General features: G+C 46.8%; 1 protein-coding gene across 1 annotated transcript in view; it reads right to left on the minus strand.

Annotated features, from left to right (window-relative positions):
* THSD4 (thrombospondin type 1 domain containing 4) overlaps nucleotides 1–21217 on the minus strand; it is a 584405-nt gene that overhangs the window by 483159 nt on the left and 80029 nt on the right. Inside the window, exon 4 of the mRNA XM_057544214.1 lies at nucleotides 15135–15496. Within this exon, the coding sequence (XP_057400197.1) occupies nucleotides 15135–15496 (362 nt within the window). The remainder of the gene's footprint in view (nucleotides 1–15134; nucleotides 15497–21217) is intronic.

The following is a 21217-nucleotide window of genomic DNA, read 5'->3' on the forward strand; positions in this document are numbered from 1 at the left end:
GTGATCCAAGGCAAAGCTGGAGGGAAAGGAGTCTGCAGCTCAAAGCTGGAAAGAGAGCCCTGTGTTCCTAAAACTCGCCCTGTGTTCCTAAAACTCGCCCTGTTCCATTGTGATCACCTGCCCAAGGGAGAAAGAATGTGCTAAGTTCAAAGAGGCTGTGAGCAAATGGTTTAGGTTGAGTGCATGTCTTCTTAGAAGTTCAGAAGACTGAAAGTCCTGCCAGAGCAGTTCCAGGCAATAAATTCTCTGGTGTCTCCAGAAGATAAGAGGCAAAAATCTGACCACTTAGGGAAATAAAAATTAAGATGAGGAAAACAAAAGCTTTCCTGATTGTCTGTCTACCGGGCGGTACACACTGTCACACGCATATGCCGGTTTAACCACATCTGCTCCCCGGAAAGTATTCAAGGTCTGGATCTAAAGACCAGCGTAAGAATCAGCTGATAGGGGCTTCCCTGGTGGCGCAGTGGTTGAGAATCTGCCTGCCAATGCAGGGGACACGGGTTCGAGCCCTGGTCTGGGAAGATCCCACATGCCGCAGAGCGACTAGGCCCGTGAGCCACAATTGCTGAGCCTGCGCGTCTGGAGCCTGTGCTCCGCAACAAGAGAGGCCGTGATAGTGAGAGGCCTGCGCACCACGATGAAGAGTGGCCCCCGTTTGCTGCAACTAGAGAAAGCCCTCGCACAGAAACGAAGACCCAACACAGCCATAAATAAATAAATAAAATTAAAAAAAAAAAAAAGAATCACCTGATAGGTTTGCTCTGAACCTTCAGGGAAGAAGGATGTCAAGGGCTTATACATGGTTGAGGGGGGAGAGGCAGGAGGGAGAGAGGGAGGAAGGACACAGGGGCAAGTGACGAATGGATTCAGGGGTACTAGCAGGAGCCAAGAGGCAAGCAATCTAGCAAAGAAAGCAGAACGGAGAGACTCTGAGTTTAAAAGGCCCTCTTTGCACCAGGAAGCCAAGCCTCAAGAAGACCCTATCCTCAGTGACCCAACCCAACCGCTGGCCTCCCAGAAGGCAAGGACCATGGCGCTGTCCCCGCACACACCCCCAAATATAAAACAGCCTTCAGAACGGACCCAGTTCTTCTGGGGCAAGGATCCCAGGAGATGAATTAGACTTTGATGTAGACCTTGCCATCAGGCTGCTTCCCCTTGTCTAAAGGATGGTGTTTGAAAGCCAGCCAAGTATCCCTAAGAACAAGTCACCACAGGGCTCACTGGTGCCACTGCGCATCTGAGTGACCCTGGGCTTCCAGGACTGATCTTCAGGTGCCTTGTGCAGTGGGGGCCCCAGGGGTGGAATAAGGGCCATTGAGCGGGTGTTGATGAAACAATGAAGGTAAAGGGCCTAGCCTTTGTGGATGCTCCATAAACTGTGGTTACCATGACAGCTGCACTGTCCCCAGGGAGAGGGACACACAGCCTGCAACCCTGACACAAGAAGGTCACTGCAGAGGCAGACAGCCACATGGGGGCTGAGAGGTACAGCGCTGGCTTTGCGTGAAAGAACAGTAAATGCATTCATTTCTCCAGTGTAACTGACAGGAGCCCTCTTGGGAATCAAACCTGGTGCTGGTGTGTGTTGTGATCTGAACCTGAGCGGCCCTGCGTAACTCGGGGGCTTAGGGGAAACCAAATGAGATTGGAGTGGGGCACGGTGCCTGGCCAGGCAGGTGCTAAGCAAACATGAGCTCCTAACCCCTCTCCCCTGGGGACTCTCAAACAGTGCTCTCTGCCCCAGAGGCTGACCCCCCCCCCCCAGCAGGTTGAAGCAAACTGAAGAACTATTTTCTGTAAGTTCTGCTGAATTTATTAATGGAACAGTAATAATGATGATAATGCAACTTACATTTCTTGAGCATCTTTTATGTGAAAGGCCCATGGAGGAAGCAATGGTATTTCTCTCATATTCTGAATGTCTCCCCAATCTGAGCTTTTACACATACCACTTTCTGTGTACCCACTTGCCATATATCACTTCATTTTTTTCTTTATTATAAATACGAAATATTTCAATTATAACGGTCGGGTGTGAAAAATGATGCATAACTTTCTTCTTTGTTTTAGAGGAAGTTTTTTAGGTACAAGTCTGTCACCCTCAGTTAATTGAAGGAAAAAGGGATTTGTCCTAGCTGTTACTCCATCCCCCAAAATGGCACTGTGTACTTAAATAAATTCAGTATTCAGATCACAGTAATTTATTGAACACCTGCCAAACGTTTTATGCGTGTTATCCATTTAACCCTGCAAACAGTAAAGTGGGTCATATTCCTATTTTATACCTAAGGAAACTGAGTCTAAAAAATATTAAACAACCTTCCAAGCTAGAAAGTCTGTGTGAATGGATATAACTGAGATATTAACAAATGTTACTGAATGAATGAATGGTAAGCTCTTAAGGAGCTTAAACAGCTGCAGTGGAGTACAGCTTATAAATAACAAATGCCATTCACAAAGGATTATAGGGAAGGACTGTTTGGAATGAGCATTTAGTGGAAAATAGGGTGGGGGAAATTACTGTTTCCCTCCAAATCCAGAAAGAAAACATTTTCAGCACTAGCCCATGTGTTCTAATCACCGAGGAAAAGGAAATCTGAGCTAACTGCTACTGGATCCACAAGGCCCACGGAGGACTAAATGCTTCTATAGGAAAAAGTTTCATGAGGGAAAAAAGAAAATAATGCATGTCTGGAAGTCAGACTGTAAAGAGGAAAAGGAAGTCTCTGGGGCAAGGTCTGCTCTTGACCTAGGCCTGACGTAGGGGGCATTAAACCAAGAAATAAGTCTAGGGGACAGGAAGAGAGAACAACACAGTGATTAAAAGCAGAGGCTTAGAGCCAAACTCTGGTTCAAATCCCTGTTCTACAACCTTCTAGCTCTGGGCCCGAAGGCTCATCACTTCATCTAAGCACAGAGTTCTTCTCGTATTTAAAAAAAAAAAAAAAAGGATAATATGGATTACTTTACGTGTTAAGAGTCCTTAGAGGTTTAGCTCAAAGCCTTCAACACCGTGCATTAGTTTCCTGTAGCTGCCGTACAGACTACCACCAACTTGGTGGCTTAAAACAGCAGAAATTTATTCTCTCATAGTTCTGAAGGCCAGAAGTTCAAAATCAGTATCAATGGACTGAAATGAAGTTGTTGTCAGGGCTGTGCTCCCTCAGGAGGCTCTAGGGGAGACTCTTATTTTCTTGCCTCTTCCAGCTTCTGGTGGCTGCCAGCATTCCTTGGCTTGTGGCCCCATCACTCCAATTTTCAAGAACAGCACCTTCAAATCTCTCTCTTCTGTCTTCATATCCCCTTCTCCTCTGTGTGTCTGGATGTCAAATCTCTCTCTGTCTCTTATAATGACACTCATGGTTGCATTTAGGGCCTACACCTGTATAATGTAGGATAATCTCCCCATCTCAAGATCCTTCATTACATCTACAAAGTCTTTTTTTTTTTTTTTTTAAATAAGTTAGCATTTTCAGGCTCCAGGGATCAGGCCTTGATACCTTTGGGTGGGTGGTGGTGGGTTTGTTATTCAGCCTGTTACACACAGTAAACCCTCAATAAACATCGGCTGTGGTTGCCCTTGTCACTGTTAACAGAGATGAGCTAAAAGAACGATATGCCCAGGAAACGGTCTATGGATGGATGAGAAAGTGAGGACTCAGAAAGCCCTTGAGGGGCTGTTAGTGCTTTGCCGTGAAAACCAACAGTGAGGCCACAGCTTTTGTACCCCAAACTCTCTCACAGGTAAATTACCTGGATGCACATTATAGGCTCGGAGTAGGAAGAGTGGGGAGGCTGGGGTCAGGCGACACCGCACTCAGATCCACTCTGCCCCTTACAGGAGCAAGACGCTGGGGATTTTTCTACCTCAGCTCAGTGTTCTCAACTGCAGGATGGGGCTGCTTAAGGCTCAAATACACATGTGACTGGTGTGGCACATAGTAGGTGATATTAAAATGGTTGTCTTCACTACGACTGAATTAGCAACGTGTGCAGGGAGGGGGTGAGTAAAGGAAATGACAGTAACCCCACAGGTACAGGATGTGTCCCCCCTCCCATCCTTACACGAAGGCATCTCTGATTGCCACCAGGCATGCATCCAAGGAGAAGCCCTAGGGGTCCCAGATGCAAGATGGAGATCCCCTTTTTGGGGCACACATATTGTTGTCTGGCTTTTTCCAGAGCCCATCATCTCTCTTCTGGAGCCCGGAGTTATGAATGACTTGGAGGAGTTTCAATGCAGCATTCTTATGGCAAATGTGATCTTTGTTCTGGTAACTAATGAAACACTTCTGACACTTAATGATATGCCGCAAGAAAGGAGCATGGGCTCTTTGGAGTCTTGTCTGCAAGCAGAGTCGCTCAAGCTTAAAATCTGGCTCCAACCTTTCCTAACCTACAGGCAGAAGTGTACACACCAGTGAGCCCGGCTCTGCTACAAACGCTGAGGTTTCAGATTTAGAAACCGAAGCATATTAAAACACCATTTATCTGGTTAGCATCAACAGGTAACTTCTTGTCAAACAATTTAGGGACTAAGTAGAAATCCTGCTTCAAAAGAAGGTAAAGAAACAAAACTTTCCTTGCAGGCAGAAAACAAACAACACCAAAATCATAGAGTATGCATTTCAAACAGATGTACCTGCTTTCTCTGCTAACTGCCCAGGATCACCAGGGAGGTTTTCCAAGGAGAAACACAGACAATGCCAAAGCTTTCCCTTCTCTTGTCATGTGGTTTCTTGCCTGTATGTAACAAGACTCCCTAGGTTTCGACGGAGGGTCAAGAAAATGGCATGTGGCCTCGTGAAGTTTAATTAACAGCAAAATTTGAAGCAACGTCATGAAGGGGCCCACTTGGCTCCAGGGGCCCTCAGGGCAGAAACAACATATTGCTCCAGAGTTATTAATGATGAAATGCAAATGGCCTCCAAGAAAGTGGGCAGGAAAGGAGGAGCTATAAAAACAAATGATTCTTACCCACAAGCCAGAGACAGTTCCCTGGGGAGGTGGGGAAGGATGGGACAGCCTGTGACCTAGGCCTGATCCTGTCTGTCCTGTTTCGAAACGAAAGGACCTTTCAAGCAAAAACACACACACGCACACACATACATACACTACATGCATACACACACACACACACGTACACACATAGGCTAGAAATTACAGAAAAAGACTCAAGGCTCTAAAACCCAAAGGTGATCTGGTCAATGATAATAAAATAATCAAGCCATGTTGGTTTTGAACAGTGTCTTATATTTTGAAAGTACTTTTACAGCTGTTACCTCATCTGACCCTCTCAGCAGGCCTGTATGGAAGACAGAGGACAAATAATTATCCAGATTTTATAGATTAGATTGATTCCCAAAGGTCATCCAGCTAGCAAGTCATGGCCATGAGACAGGAAGTGGGGTCTAATGACTCCCAGCCCAGGGCTTTTCCAAGGTAAGAACTGCCAGTGCTTCCAACAGAAAAGGGCCAAAGCCCAGGGGGAGACCAAGAAGAGGAGGTCAGACATATGGACAGCACTTTTAAGAAAAACTCATGTGATGGGGCAGAAGTCTGAACAGAGGGTTACGATGTGGATGCATCTAGAGAGAAAAAAAGCCGTCGCATTCCAGAGTGTGTTGGAAAACAGGTCTGAGATCTGTGTCTCCCAGCCACCGTCTTTTCATCACTTGGGATGGCAGAAGGGTGGTGGGAGCATTTAAAAGAGCAATCGGACCTCAATAACACATCAATATCAGGCAAGAGACCTTAACGAATGGATAAAATCCCTTTGTTTTACAAACATGTAAACTAAGGCTCAGAGAAATGAGGTGACTTCCCCAAGATCAAAGCATTCATGAGAGCTGGGAACTGGACCCTGGACTCTGGACTGGAATACAGAGTTCTTTATTCTACGCCAGCTGCTTTGGGCGTCTATTATCTTTAAGTTCATTAACACTGTCCTTGATTAACCCTGCATGTCCAAAGCAGAGCACAGAAGAGCGCAATGGGGAATGCGTGGTTTTTCCTCTTCTTTTCACTGGGAAACGGCACTGCTGAATTTCCCATAGACGATTACCAGACATGATGTGGGGAAATGGCTGGTGGTCCTGCTAGCACAGAAACTGTCCTATTACTAGGGTATTCTTAAGACCCCCCCCCAAACGCAAGTACATTATGGTAGGCTGGATAATGCTCCCCCCTTCCCAACCCCAAGATGCCCACATCCTAATCCCCGGAACCTGTGAATGTTACCTTAAGTGGCAAACGGATTTTGCAGATGTGATTAAGGATTTTGAAATGAGGAGATTATCCTGGATTATCTGAGTGGGTGCCACAAGGGTCCTTATAAGGAGGAAATCGGGTGGATAAGAGTTAGAGAGGGTGAGATGACAGAGGCATGAGGGTGGGGTGATGGGAGGAAAAGCCCTCGGGCCAAGGAAGGCAGGCTGACTCCACAAGCTGGAAAAGGGAAGGAAACAAATCCTCCCCTGAAGCCCCAAGAAGGAACATAGCCCTACAGACACTGTGATTTTAGACTTCCAGACTGTAAGAGAATAAATTTGGGCTGTTTTAAGCCACCAAATTTGTGGTCAGTGTTACAGCATCAATAGAAAACTAAAACACCTACTGCAAAACTAGAGGATCAAGCCCAAGCTCCCAGGCAGTAAACCCCAGCTTCATGAGCTTTACGGAGACGGGGCTGGGGGAAGAGGGTAGCAGAGCCAAATACTTGTAAAATCACAAGGGCATTAAGAAGAGATTTAGACCAACTATACAAAGGAGACATCATCTTGCTTTAAGATGAAAAAGTGTTGGTTATCCATGTTTACGGGGACCGCCTCTCTCGAAGAAATTCTATTTCAATCCCCTTAGGACTGCTTGATAATCCCTCCTTGGAAAGGAGCCTGTGGACCTTCCTGGTCTCGCTTGCACACACCTTCATTTACAGCCTGTGCTCCAGCCCCATCAGACCATTTAGAACTTCCAGAACATGACAGGCTCACCATGCCTCCAGGGGTCAGCCCTCGCAGTTTGTTTTTTGGGGAATGCCCACCTCTCTGCTAAAATCCTTCTTCAGAGCTCAGCTCAGTCTGCTTCTGTGACGCCTTCTCTGGCTCCCTGGTGCCCCTTCTTCCCCTCCCTTCCTTCCTCACACCCTGAGCATCTCTCTTAAGAGAGCACTTGGTCTTGTAAATGTCTGTTTGCTTGTCTTCCTCTCCCACCCCACCAGCGTGCCCTCCTTGAGGACAAGGAGACTTTCTTGTTCCTCTTGTGTCACCAAACCGCTGCCATCTCCCATCCATACCAAGTACTCCCCAGCTCCTTCCCCCCTGAGTAATGCGAACTCACCCTGCAAGGAAGGACTTCCACCAATCAAGTCATTTTAATTCCCCAAGAATTAGCTCCACCTCTGTGTTCCCACAGCTCTCTGCTCAGCCCACAGGTAGAATACTCACTACACCGCATTCTGGTGTTATCCCTGAGCTGTTTCCTTATTAGGCGTGGAGGTCCTTGAAAACCACACCTCCCTCACCTGTCTATCCTTTCTGTGTTTAGCACAGGGCCTGGGTCACAGCAACACAAGGAACATTGACTGAATTAAAATGAAAACTACACACAACAAGGTAATGCCCAGGTCATCTCTATTAATTAAGCCCTGTGATCCAGAGGCAGCCTTTAAAAGCAAATACCTTTATGTGAAAGTTTTCATGGCCAGCTGTTGACTGTGGCTAGTTGGTATGGGATCCACATGGGATCATGTGGAGATGGTTTCAGTGTTACTATATCTATATCTATATCTATGTCCATGTTATATATGGGGTAGATATTGGAGAACACTTTTGTGTTTCATCTCAAACAGAGAAGTATTAGTTTACCAAACTTAGCTTAATTCACGAGTGTTACCTTTAACTTTGAAAACGGCTCTCTAGAAGGGCAAGTCTGAGATGAACATGGTAAGTACAGATGGGTTTAAACCCTGATTCTCTTGCCTTCCTTCTGTGTGACCCTGAACTTGAGATTTTCTCTTCGACCCTCGAGTTTGTCTACCACAAATGGAACAATATAAGTCTGCCACACAAAACTGGGATGAAGATATGATAAAATGCCACATATGAAACGCCTGCCAATGTGCCTGGCATGTGGAAGGCATTCTGACACCTTTACTGAGGGCTTATGAGTAGCCCCTGCACTATGCTAAACACTTTGTATGAATTATCCAATTCACAGCAACCCAACAAAGCAGGTGTGTTATTATCCTCATCAGGGGAAAGTTAAGCGGTGTCAGCAGGACACACAGCAAGCAAGGGGCAGAACTGGGCAGAGAACCCAGACGTGTCAACACCAGAGCTGAGCTCTTCACCGTCATGCAATTTGCAGCCTCTCAGGATGGGTTAGCTCCCGTTGCCCCCTGTCATCAGAAGGTCTAGTTAAAAGACTGTCAACAGGGGCTTCCCTGGTGGCGCAGTGGTTAAGAATCTGCCTGCTAATGCAGGGGACACGGGTTCGAGCCCTGGTCTGGGAAGATCCCACATGCCGCGGAGCAACTAGGCCCGTGAGCCACAACTACTGAGCCTGCGCGTCTGGAGCCTGTGCTCCGCAACAAGAGAGGCCACGACAGTGAGAGGCCCGCGCACCGCGCTGAAGAGTGGCCCCCGCTTGCCGCAACTAGAGAAAGCCCTGGCGCAGAAACGAAGACCCAACACAGCCAAAAATAAATAAATAAATAAAAATAATAATAAAACAATTATTTCTTGTGAGTGTGAAATTCAATTAAAAAAAAAAAAAGACTGACAACAAATAAAGACCAATATTTCTAAGAAAAAAAAAATAATTGAGAACTGACCACAAAGTGCTCCCGAGAGCAGTCTGCACAGCCTGGACAACAGAATGGCTGATCCAGCCAGACTACCTCCCAGAGGAAACTTCGCTCTACTTGCTCGGAGGCTCTGGGAAGCTCACCCTCTACAACCTCTTTCTCACACCTGAGGGATATGACACTCCACCCAATGGAAACAATGACCATGATTTTCACAGCTGTGAATTTCCAGCCCCAGGCTCCTACAATGGTCTCCAGTAGATGACAGTTTTCGACTTGGCAGTGTCCACTGGGGGAGGGCGTTCCCTATCTTGAACATCTCTGAATTAAAGCCATCAAGCATCCCATTCCCCGGATTCCCCAGCTGGTTCACACGCATAATGATGAGGAAAACTGGCTCACGCAGGCGAGCATGAGGAAGCCCAGGGGGAGGAATGTCTGCCTGTTAGCGGGCTCTATGGCAACGAGAGCGACGACAAAGGTACCTGAAGTGGTCCTCAAATAGTAGTGGACGCTGCTCTCATTTCCTGTCTTTGTGGAAGCTGAATGAAACTGGCCAGCAGGTATTCACAACAGGTTCTGTAGGCTTATGTACTTGAACTCCGGGCAGCAGGACCTCTCTTTGGGTGCCGCTGTCACTAGACATTTCGGGAATGGGAAATCTGTTTGGTTTTGCTGTTACAAAAGGGAAGGTCCTACCGTAGCAGGGGGCTCCTTGGGCCTCCCTCCAGTCTGCGGGTGCCCTTTTCCAGAAGTCGAGGGGGAAGACTCTCCTACTGAGGGGTGTCTTTAATTTCCCAGGTGGGAGTTGCTGCACTGCTGCCCGACTCACCTAAATGCCTCCCCCGCCCACCCCTCTCCCTTTAGCCATCCCAGGGACACAGGCTTGGACATGGAGAGAGGTAGGACTTGGTGCAATGCTTCTGGAATCTGCTGGCCAAGACCTGCAGGCTGCAGTGCCCCCGGCCTGAGCCTCCCCAGGCTGCCACTGCTCTGATGAAATCCCAGGGAAGACCACCTTTGTGGAGGCCTTTTCCGAGCAGGCTACATCAGGAAAGGGCACAGGGAAGAGTGCCCAGGCCCTGGGATCCTGGCTGCACCCACGCTGTGCTGCCCAGAGTCCTGCCCTCCTGGACTAGTCCTCAGTTCCCGACTCCCTGTCTTCCTCTGTGGTCCTAGTTCTCCCCTCGATTCTTCCTGCAGAATAAGAGTTCTAACTGGAACTCTCCAACACACTACCGCTCAGCCTCTAAATTCATAATGGCATTGAAGCTACAATTTATTGAGCACCTATTATGGACCAGACAATATATTATTTCATTTAATTACTCAACAGTCCCATATGATAGATAGTATTATTATCCTTATTTGAAAGATGAAGCCCCTGAGGTTCAGACAGGTTAAATAACTTTAGGATCCTTGGGAGAGCTCCAATCAGTACTGACATGATTTCTAAGGTTTTTTAGAGTGTGAATGTGTGTTGCTTCTGATGTGGAAGCAACTGGACTCAAGAACTTTCCAGGGCTTCCCTGGTGGCGCAGTGGTTGAGAATCTGCCTGCCAATGCAGGGGACACGGGTTCGAGCCCTGGTCTGGGAAGATCCCACATGCCGCGGAGCGACTAGGCCCGTGAGCCACGATTACTGAGCCTGCGCGTCTGGAGCCTGTGCTCCGCAACAAGAGAGCCCGCGATAGTGAGAGGCCCACGCACCGCGATGAAGAGTAGCCCCTGCTTGCCGCAACTAGAGAAAGCCCTCGCACAGAAACGAAGACCCAACACAGCCATAAATAAATAAATAAATAAATAAATAAAATTAAAAAAAAAAAAGTTACCAGATCTATTCCAGCCAAGTAAATTCTATTTATTCATCAAGGTTAGGTTCAAATCCTACCTGTTCTGTGCAGTATTCCCTAACTGTTCCATCCCACCAAGATTTCCCATCTTCCTGAACTCTGGCCACATGTCTACTGTTTTCTGGCCCTTGCAGTGTTTTGTGAGTTTGCCACTTATCCACTACCTCACTGTCAGGCTGTCGAGGACAAGGACCATGGCTTCCAATTTTTTTTGAACTGCCCTGGTACCCAGGACTAGATGCAAAGATTTCCCTGGGTAAGAGAGCTGAACACTGCAAGGAAGAGATGCAGTTCATTTTAAACCTTGACTACCAAATCCCATCCACTTTTCAAGACGTGTCTCAAGCTATCCAACCTCCGAGCAGCTTTTCTGGACCACACCTGCTGGAAGTGAGCAGCCCCACTTTCAAAATACCCATTTCAAAAATACTCATTTCAGAGAAAAGAACTTTAGTGCTGGACTCTGACAGACCTACTTCGAACTCTGGTTCTGTTGCTTCTGAAGTGGGTGATCTTGAGTGAGTCACTTCATTCCTCCGAGTCTGCTTCCTCATCTGTAAAATGTGAATATCTGCATCGGCCTCATAGGGCTGTGTGAACTGTAAACGTTACAGTGCATTTGACATAGTGCCTGTACATAAGAATGATCCAAAATGGTAGCCATCATCATTACGATTCCTATTTCAGCCCACTGCCTTATCTGGAAGGCATTTACACACATGCCTTTTCCAACCTTCTAGAGCAGTGGTTCTCAAACTCTGGAGCATATCAGAATCATTTAAAATAAAGCTACCCAGGTCACAGTACAAATCTACAGAACAGAATCCCCATCAGGCGGGGAGATAGTGGAGACTGGGCAACTCTACTTTTAACAAGCCTCCCCACCCCACTGCAAGTGATTCTGATACGTTCTCGCCAAACCTGGAAAATTCTGCTGGACAAGACTGATTCCCAAATTACTTTCCACAGAACCTTGAGGTTCCAAAGAGATACTTCCAGATCAATGGCTCCCAACCTTGGCTGGATTGGAATTATATAGATCTTCAAGCACAACCCTTAGAGATCCAGATGTTCACTTGGGATGTGACCAGGGTGTCAAGACTTCTAAAAGATGGGCAAAGGATTCTGATGGTCAACCAAGGTTGAAAACCATTGCTGCATTTGGATCTAGGCCCTGGGTTTCTATAGCAATGCCTCTGAGGCTTCCACCAGAGCACCTCAGCTTTTGTCTGTGTGACAGACCGAGCCTCTACCTAAGGCTGATTTTGCAGAAAGGATTCTTATGCTTCAAAAAATAGTTAAGTTTGCAAACAGCTGCTCTAGCCTGTCAGTAAGAGCCTGGAGGATCCCTCACCTGGTTTTTATACCTCTGTGTCTGTCCAGGGCCTTACAACATAGTAGATGCTTAATAAATATTTGTTAGAAGGTTGAATTATTTTGTTTTATTTGTTATCTGGCTCCAATTAGGTTTTCAGTTGCCTACAACCTAACAGTTTCTTAAACATCTAAGCTCCCAATAGCCTTCGCCTCAAACCTCAAACCTGAAACAGAGAGTGGGGCAGACGGCCATCCATAGAACACACTGACATTTCTTCTGGGGTCACATATACTATGCAAGTTCCTAATGACTAATAAATATAAGCAAATGTGATTTTCGTCAGCCAGGAAGAGCTCGACATTTGTCAGCAGTGCGGGTCTTCCAGGCTAATATTTGGAGTGTTTCATCTAAAACTGTCAAATTACAAGAGCATGATAGAAACTTGTAGGAACTTCATAGTAAACAGTAACTGGCCCCTTGTCAATAAGTTAGAAGAAAAAAAAAATTCCTGCTGCCAAAACACATGGGCTGGAATGTCTGCAGCCCAGGCCTGCAGCCAACTTGAGCCTGTTCCCTAGGCAGCTCTCCTAGGTTGGTTCTCAACCACAGAGGCTGGAAGAGAAGTCCCTAGTACTCCAGGGATCTGGAATCAGCAGCACCTTCAAATCTCAGCTTTCCCATGGCTCTAGGAATCTGAGCAGTCATTTAACCTCTTAGGGGCTTAGATCCTCATGTGTAACAATACTTCATTAGGTCCTTAGAGCCAGGACTGCCTGGGTTCCAATCCTAACTCTTCACAGACTAGCTGTGTGGCCTTGGGCAAGTTACTCCCCTTCTCTGGGCCTCTGTTTCCTCACCTCTAAAATGCGGATGATATTAGTATCTATCTCATACGGTTGTCAGTGCAAAGGGACAAGAACAGTGCCTGGTACAGAATAGGTATTCAATAAACTTTAGCTGTTATAAATCTGCAATTCTGAAACCAAAAGTTTTGAAAACCAAGTTTTTGTCTTTCCTTTTCTTAATATTTATTTTTTTAATTTATTTATTTTCCTTATCTTTTTGGCTGTGTCGGGTCTTAGTTGTGGCACACGGGATCTTCGCTGAGGCATGCAGGATCTTTCCTTACAGCATGCGGTCTCTTTGTTGCGGACTCGGGCTTCTCTCTAGTTGCAGCGTACAGGTTTTCTCTCTCTAGTTGTGGCACACCGGCTCCAGGGTGTGTGGGCTCTTAGTTTGCAACACACGGGCTCTCTAGTTGAGGCATAGGAGCTCAACAGTTGTGGTGCGCAGGCTTAGTTGCCCACAGCATGTGGGATCTTAGAGCCCTGACCAGGGATCAAACCCGCATCCCCTGCATTAGAAGGTGGATTCTTTACCACTGGACCACCAGGGAAGCCCCTTGTCTTTCCTTTTCTTGTTATATTTTTCTCAGTTTGGTGGCAAAACTAATTGGGCAGCAAACCTCACCTTAACAGACATAAAGCTTTTTATAGTCTTTTATTTTATCCTAGCTGATGTGAACATTCGTATGTTTCACTGCAGCAGTAATAATGTGTTTGATGATGGGATACTGCCCCATGCCACGGAAGGAATGTCATTAACATGTGAAATATGCCCTAACAATACCTTTCTAAACTCTGAACAGTTCTGAATTCTAAAATGCACTGGCCATGAGCATTTCAGTTAACGGGCTGGGGAGCTATGTTATTATGGGGTTGTGGTCAGGAAGAAGAGAGAAAACACATGTCAAACCCTTGGCTTTAGTAGTAGCAGCCCCTCAGTCCCACAGTGATGTTGGAGGGTCCTCGGGTCTATACGCAGGAAGAGAGAAAGAAGGAATCATCCTCTCCCAGCTGGTCTCTCTTTTATTCTCCCACTGACATGCCATGCCAGTCCTCAGAACTCTCCCTTCTATGAACTCAGATTTGATTTATCATTCAGAATTTGGCCAAAGCACCTTCTCTGTGAAATGATCCTCTCTCTCCAAACTCCCAATGACCAGGTCAAGAGAGTTTGTGTGCCTGGCAAGGGTGGATGGGTTGCACCTCCTCTCCACCTCCAGGTGGCTGGCAGCTGAGAAGGATTCAGGCAGCGTTAGCCACAGTGGGGCAGGGTGGCCATTGGTGCTAATGTCTGAACTGCAAGGCCCACCTGATATGTTCGTGCCCTGCTTGGGATGGGCATGAACTTGGCTTAGCCACTAAATTATGTATTTCTTAAGCACAGCGAGCATAGCTTACACTTTTTGTTCTTCCTGTAAATGTTTGCTGTTATTGTTACTGCTTTCATATGAATATTCTCTCAGAACCTATCATGACTTCGGGCGCCCAACAAATACTGCTGAATGGATGCTGAATAATCTGTCAACGTTGGTTGAATAATTCACTGACAAGCTCTTCTCAGCCTCTATATTCCTACCTTTCCATGGGCACTGTCTACTTTGGCATATTTATGCTAGCCTAGCCACCCGAGGCTTTTGAGAGCTACACAACTATTCTGATGCCAGTATGCCATTTCTGGAGTTCATATTTTATTAAGACTATAAAAAATGTCCAGGTCTTTAATTAGACATATCCTCAAAGTTGTGTGTTCACTCAAAATACTTTGGAGAAACTTTGTAGAAAAGTTCATAGAATCCTTAAACCTACAGCCTGGGAGCAAGTTAGACTCCAGACACTTAACTTGTTCAAGGATTCCAAACTCATGTCAGCTCTTGGGTTAAAAGGCCCCTTGTTTTGTGTCCTCATCTCAAATCCACACATCCTGCGGCCAGGAATCTCCCTTTCCCCCAGCACTAGGGGAGCACTAGGACAGACGTCTCCCGGCTCCAGGTAGCTCTTTCTTTCAACCCTCCGCAGGGCCTCCCTAAGGTTGAGCCTAAGGGCATTCTGAAACCCAGCTTCACTTTGAAGGCAATTCAGAATCACTGAGGGGGTGGGAGTGGCCTCAACGCTTTAAAAGGCTGCAAAATAAATCAAAGGATGGAAGGAGGTCTGTGGAGCCAAGAATTCCTCCCCCTCTGGCAGAAGCAAGGCATTAACCGCGCAATCTAGGATGAAGAGCAGCGCGCGCGGCATATCCGGGCAGGGGCAGGGACAGGGACGGGGACGGTGGCGGGCGGGCGTGCGGGGGCCGGGAGGGCGTGTACCTTCTCTCCGCCGTGGGTTCGCGGCCCCGGGCCTGCGGGTGCCGGCTGCCTCGCTGCGCCGGGCCCTGGCGGCTGGAGTTGAGGCTGGCGGGGGCGCGTGGCTCCTCGCGGCTCCGGTGCAGCGGCACCGACGTACGTACGGCTGACACCACGTGGCCTGCGAAGGCGCGCACGGGGGCTCCGGGCGGCGTTCCCCCGCGTGCGCGGTACGAGCCGGGCAGGCAGGGTCGCGTCTGCTCCATCACGCCGCCGCTGCAGCTGCGCGAGCAGGCGGACCAGGGGCCCCAGGCTCCCCACACGCCCGGGGCGCCGCTGCCGCCGTCCTCGGGAGCGCCCTCGGCCACCGCCATCCGCTGCGGGACCTGTGGAGACAGAGGCCGGTTAGGGGACCGCAACACCCGTTCCTGCTTCACCCGCAAAGGCTCTGGATAACCCGAAAGGCTTCTCCATTAGGCACAAGTTGGCACAGGGCCTGTTAAAAATCTGAGAAGCAAAATAGAATCCAGCCTGGGTTATACTCGTCTTCATACAGACGCAGACGCAGTCATAAAATAGAATGAATGAGTATATATAGCGTATGTGTATACATATATATATGTGTGTGTGTGTGTGTGTGTGTGTGTGTGTATATATATATATATATTTTTTTTTTTTTTTTTTTAATAAAGGAAGGGACACACAAAGGCCGGAGTGCATAGGGCTCACCAAAATTGTATGTGGTCCTGGCTTTGGGGGCCATGGCCTTGGAGAGCTCGGTGTGGTTCCCTCACGTCCTAACTGAGGCTTACCCCTCTGGTGCTTAGGGTCCAGGCTAGAAGGACAGGGCTTCCCTTAAGCTGCTGAGGAGGCCATGTCCCAGTGTCTCCATGCAGTAAAGGCAACACAACTCCAGGGTTTAGAGTCCCTGCTCTAGAACCAGATGCCTGAAGTCACACCCCTGCCACCTCTTCTACCAGTGTGACTGGGAGGTTTCTGAAGCGCTCTGTGTTCTAAAGAGGGATGGTACCTACCTACTTCACAGGGCTGTAAGGAGATTTAAGTCAGGATGTCCACGTGCAAAGCAGAGAGCTGGCACTAAACACATACTTGTTAAATCCATAATGATAACCTTTCCTGCTTCCGAGATGAATCAGGAGATTAAAAACGTCAGAAAGTTTTAAAGTTCTATCCCGAGGGTGACTCTACACCCCCATTCACTTAACTGGTCATTTCACAGAGATCTAGCATGCCAAGCAGGGTGCTAAGCGTGGGTACACTGTGTTCCTTCATGATGCAGACAGGCTCTGAGCACCAGGTATATACCAGTGTTAAGGTAGGTCCTGAGGACAAGGAGAAAAGCACCCCAGGTTGCACGAATGGCCTGGCCCAGCAGCAAAGAGCTTTATGTAGCTAGGACAAGCCTAGGGAGGCTCCCCGGGGGGGACTGGCTGCCTGTCTGGGTGGGGTGGGGCTTGAGAAGTCCTCAGAGGAGCAATCATGGTAAAAGAGCTGTAATTATTCAGGCACCGACTTGGTGCCAGATAACGTGTGTAATTTCTAGTCCTCGCAGCAGCCCTGGTTACAACCATTCTCACCTTTCAGAGATGAGGTTTCCCACCTGAGGTTCAGAGACCTGTGACCTACCCTAGTCATGTGGCTGCAGCAGAGTTTGGACTCGGGTCTCCCCAGCCTCCAATACCTGCAGCTCCAGCACTGCCTGCTCTCCCCGCCAGCAGACAGCTGCTCTTGCGCTTCTGGATCCTTCCCCTGGAATGGCCTTCCTACCCTTGGGACACTGAGTAACACTATGACTTTCCTTAAAAAATGTGGGTTTTTCCAAATATCGTATATTAACCCATATATGTGGAATCTAGAAAAATGGTGCAGATGAACCGGTTTGCAAGGCAGAAATAGAGACACAGATGTAGAGAACAAACATATGGACACCAAGGGGGGAAAGTGGTGGGGGGTGGTGGTGGTGGTGGTGGTGATGGGATGAATTGGGAGGTTGGGATTGACATATATACACTAATATGTATAAAATAGATAACTAATAAGAACCTGCTGTATAAAAAATAAAATTCAAAAAAAAAAATGTGGGATTTTCAGTGAACCTCAGGCTTCCATCTGACATGCATAATTGCCTCCAGATTACCTTGGCTTTTTTTTTTTTTTTTTTTTTTTTAGATATTGCGTTTCATCAGTACTGTTTGGTCCAAGAGCTTGAAGACCTTTCACAGTTACACTCTTCTGTCCCCACGATACCCCTGAGAGGTGAGAAGGTACAGGGATTGTCTTCCCCTTTGTGTGGAACAAACCCAATAAGGCTGAACTCCTTCACAGCACGTGGGAATGAGACATGGAGCTAAGATTGCCTCAGAGGGTGGTGTGGATGAGGAAACCCCCCCAAGAGCCTGAGGTGAGAGCTCAGAAAGAGTAAGCCACCACTGTAATGGGACCATAGTCACTAAAAGCCCTGCAGGGCTCAGCTCCAGAGTAAAGTCCTTGCCCCCAGGTACTCAGTTACCCTGAAGCCATGGGGCTTGTTTAATTGGGGCCACCTTCCTTCAATACATTCCAGGGCACAGACGGGGGTCTCTGGATGACCTTGATAGCTTAAGCTGGGTTCCTGAAGGTTCAGGGAGTGACTACTGGCAAGATGAGTGAGAGAGCTGAGGAGTCCAGGAAGCAAACAAGCATCTAATCAGAGGTTTAAGCCCAGAGCTCGATGTCAGCCCGCCAGTCTATGGGCGCCATGTTCAGAGAGCCACGGCGAGAGGTCAAGGGGTCATGTGAGTGGAGCCAGCGGGAGATGAAGTGGAGCAAGGGCAGGACAGAAGGTTCCGCGACAGGAGGGCTGCAGTTTCCTGACCACCAGTATGTGAGCAGCAGGCAGGAAGAAGGGCGCACGAATAGCAAATACACTCAACTCATCACTACTAAATTGGGAACCCAGGAGAGAAGGGTTATAAATATAAAACAAAACACAGCAAACAAAAACCAAGCTTTTGTTCTTTTTTCTCCTCCCTGACATACCCTGATTTATTAATATCAAACCGATGGTGGATTCACTGGGTGATTGTAAAAAAAATGTGCCGAATCAGGCCATAGTCTTGATATATAAAGTAATCCCTAGAGTGTGTGTGGTGGGTTGAATGGTGGCCTTCCCCAAAAGGTGTATGTCCACACCCTAAGCCCCAGAACTTGTAAATGTGGCCTTATTTGGAAAAAGAGTCAATGTCGATGTAATTAGGTTAAGCGTCTTGAGATGAGATCATCCTGGGTTTTCTGGGTGGCCCTTAAATCCAATGACAAGTGTCCTTAGAAGACACAGAGGAGAAGGCCATGTGCCCAGAGAGGCAGAGACTGGGGTGCTGCAGCCACAGGCCGGGAGCCAGCACAAGCTGAAAGAAGCAAGGAGGATTCTCCCCTACTTACTGGAAGGAGCACAGCCCTGGCAACACCGTGATTTTGAACTTCAGGCCTCCAGAATTGTGAGGGAATAAATTTCTGTTGCTTTAAGCCACCAAGTTTGTGGTTATTTGTTACGACAGCCCTAGGAAACGAATACAATCTGTTGGTACTTCCAGGACAAGGAAGAAAAGCAGACAGGCATTTGTTGGGCTCCTTCTCTGTGCCGGGTACTGTGCAAACAGCTCAATGCATGGGGACCGGATCTATGACATAGGCACCACCAGCTCCAGGTCACACTTTACAGGGCTCCTGAGCCACCCTGGGAGGCTGGTCATTTTGTCCCTTTTACAGGAAGAAACTGGGGCCCTGAGAAGCTGTATAACTTGCCCATGTCTCAGTCTAGTGAGGGGCACCGACAGGACTAAAATTGAGGTCTCCTGACACCTACTGTAGCATTTTTTTTTTCATGCAGCATGTTGCCTCCCTGCCTATGTTGTTGATGGAAAACAGAAGAGTAAAATGAGTAGTAATAAATCCACTTTGATAGTCTAGTAGGAGGATAATCAGGATAAACAAACAAAGGCAGAAGAATGTTTCTGGCACATTTGGGGACTTCAGTTACCCACCACTTCCTGATTGCTCATGAACATAGATAACTAAGGCACCGTCTATAATATTTGGCTTAGACGTGCAGCTAGACTAAAAATCCACTTCCTAGAACTAATCCCACCCTTAATTTAGTTTCCTATTGCCAAACTGGGCAGGGTCCCTAGGGAAGGAAAACATGAAACCACATTCCATCCTATTCTATTCATAAGAATTCTCTAATTTATAAAGTTGAATTATGGTGAGTGACTTGAAATTCCATCTCAGTCCCCACGGTGGGAATCCAACCCCATGCTCCAGAATTGTATTTTTATAGTACATAGCCAGGGGAAAAAAAGAGAAACAGAAAGGAAGGAAGGAGGGAAATGCAGAGAAAGAAAGGAAGAAATATCAAAGAAAAAATAAAGGGAGGAGAGCTTTGTGTGTCAGCCTCGCAGTTCCATCAATCTCCCATCTGCCCTCTACGCCTTCCCAGTCCTCCTAATGACCCTCCTCCCTCCTTCTTTTCTGATGGTCACGGAGTTTTCTGTGAGGCAGGATGGGAAAAATTCCAAGTGTTCTGAGACATAATATTCCTAAAATTAGGACTAACTCACAGGACCTCAGTTAGTCAATGACAAACAGCAAAACCAAAGAATAAATCATGCTGAGAGACAAAAACCAACAAATAATAGAAACTCAAAGCCGTGTCAACTGCCAGCCTGTTGTCCCTTCCCCAAGACACACACGACATGTAAAGACTGAAGCAGAAAACACGAAGCGCTTCTCAAATGACCCCCAAACTGCTGATTTCTTTCATTTATAAAGAGTTCTAACAAATCAGTAAGAAAAAGACAAACAACCCAATGGAAGTAGGTTCAAAGGGAACCTACTTTGAATGGGGAGTTTACAGTTGTTATGGACTGAATGTCTGTGTCCCCTCAAGGTTCACGTCTTGAAGCCCTAACCCCAATGTGATAATATTTGGAGGTAGGGCATTTGGGAGTTAATTAGGTTCAGATGATGTCGGGTGGATGGGACCTCCTGATGGGATTCGTATCCTTATACGAAGAGGAAGAAAGACCAGAACTCTCTCTCTTTCTCCACCATGTGAGGACATAGTGAAAAGCCAGCCACCTTCAATCCAAGAAAAGAGTCCCCACTGTGGAATCAAATCTGCCAGCACCTGGATCTTGGACTTTTCCCAGCCTCCAGAACAGTGAGAAATAATTCCTGTGGTTTAAGCCACCCCGTCAATGGTATTTTGTTATAGCAGCCCAGGCTGACTAGTACAGCAGGAAAATAAATACAATACATATATGAAAACTGTATAACATCACATATAATCAAATAAATGCAAACTAAAACAACAGAATTCCATTTTATCTCTATTAGATTAGCAAAGATTATAAAGTTTGACAATATTGATATGGCAAGAATGTTCCCTGCTGATGGGAGTCTAAACTGGGGCACTTCTTTGGAGGGAACTTTGCAATACCTACCAAATTTGAAATGTACGTACCCTTTAGCCCAGCAGCTCTACTTTCAGTAGTTCACCCTATAGATACACTCAAAACTAGTGCATAAAGCTGTTTACAGAAAAACTTTTATTGCATTACTTTTTGTAAGAACAAAACCAAAAATATCTGGAAACAACCTAAATGCCCATGAATAGGAGCTTGGTTAAATCCTCCCAAATCTAATCCATCCAAGCAATGGATTACAACTTATCTGTTAGAATGAGGTATTGATAGATTTATACCTGTTAAATTGGACAACTCTCCATAATATATTAATTAGTGAAAAAAATACCAAGAAGTAGAACAGTATTAGAGAATAGACCTATTTACAGATATCACTAGGTTGAAACAAATAATTATTGATATTTGATCTTCTGTTATGAAAAGCAATATTCTGCTGTAAGGAAAGGAGTGGGTGACGAAGTTCACATTGGATGGCTTCAGCCTTCTAGGAAAGAGGTAAGACCTGCCACTGAAAGAAGGAGAGAGACAAACTGGAAGATTACAGAAAGAAGGTGTAATTAGGATGAGCAAAAATTTCCTTTATTTGCCTGAACTGGTTTAACGTAAGCTCTACATCTGATA

The sequence above is a fragment of the Balaenoptera acutorostrata genome, chromosome 3 (assembly GCF_949987535.1).
Source record: "Balaenoptera acutorostrata chromosome 3, mBalAcu1.1, whole genome shotgun sequence".
In the NCBI taxonomy this organism is placed as follows: domain Eukaryota; kingdom Metazoa; phylum Chordata; class Mammalia; order Artiodactyla; family Balaenopteridae; genus Balaenoptera; species Balaenoptera acutorostrata.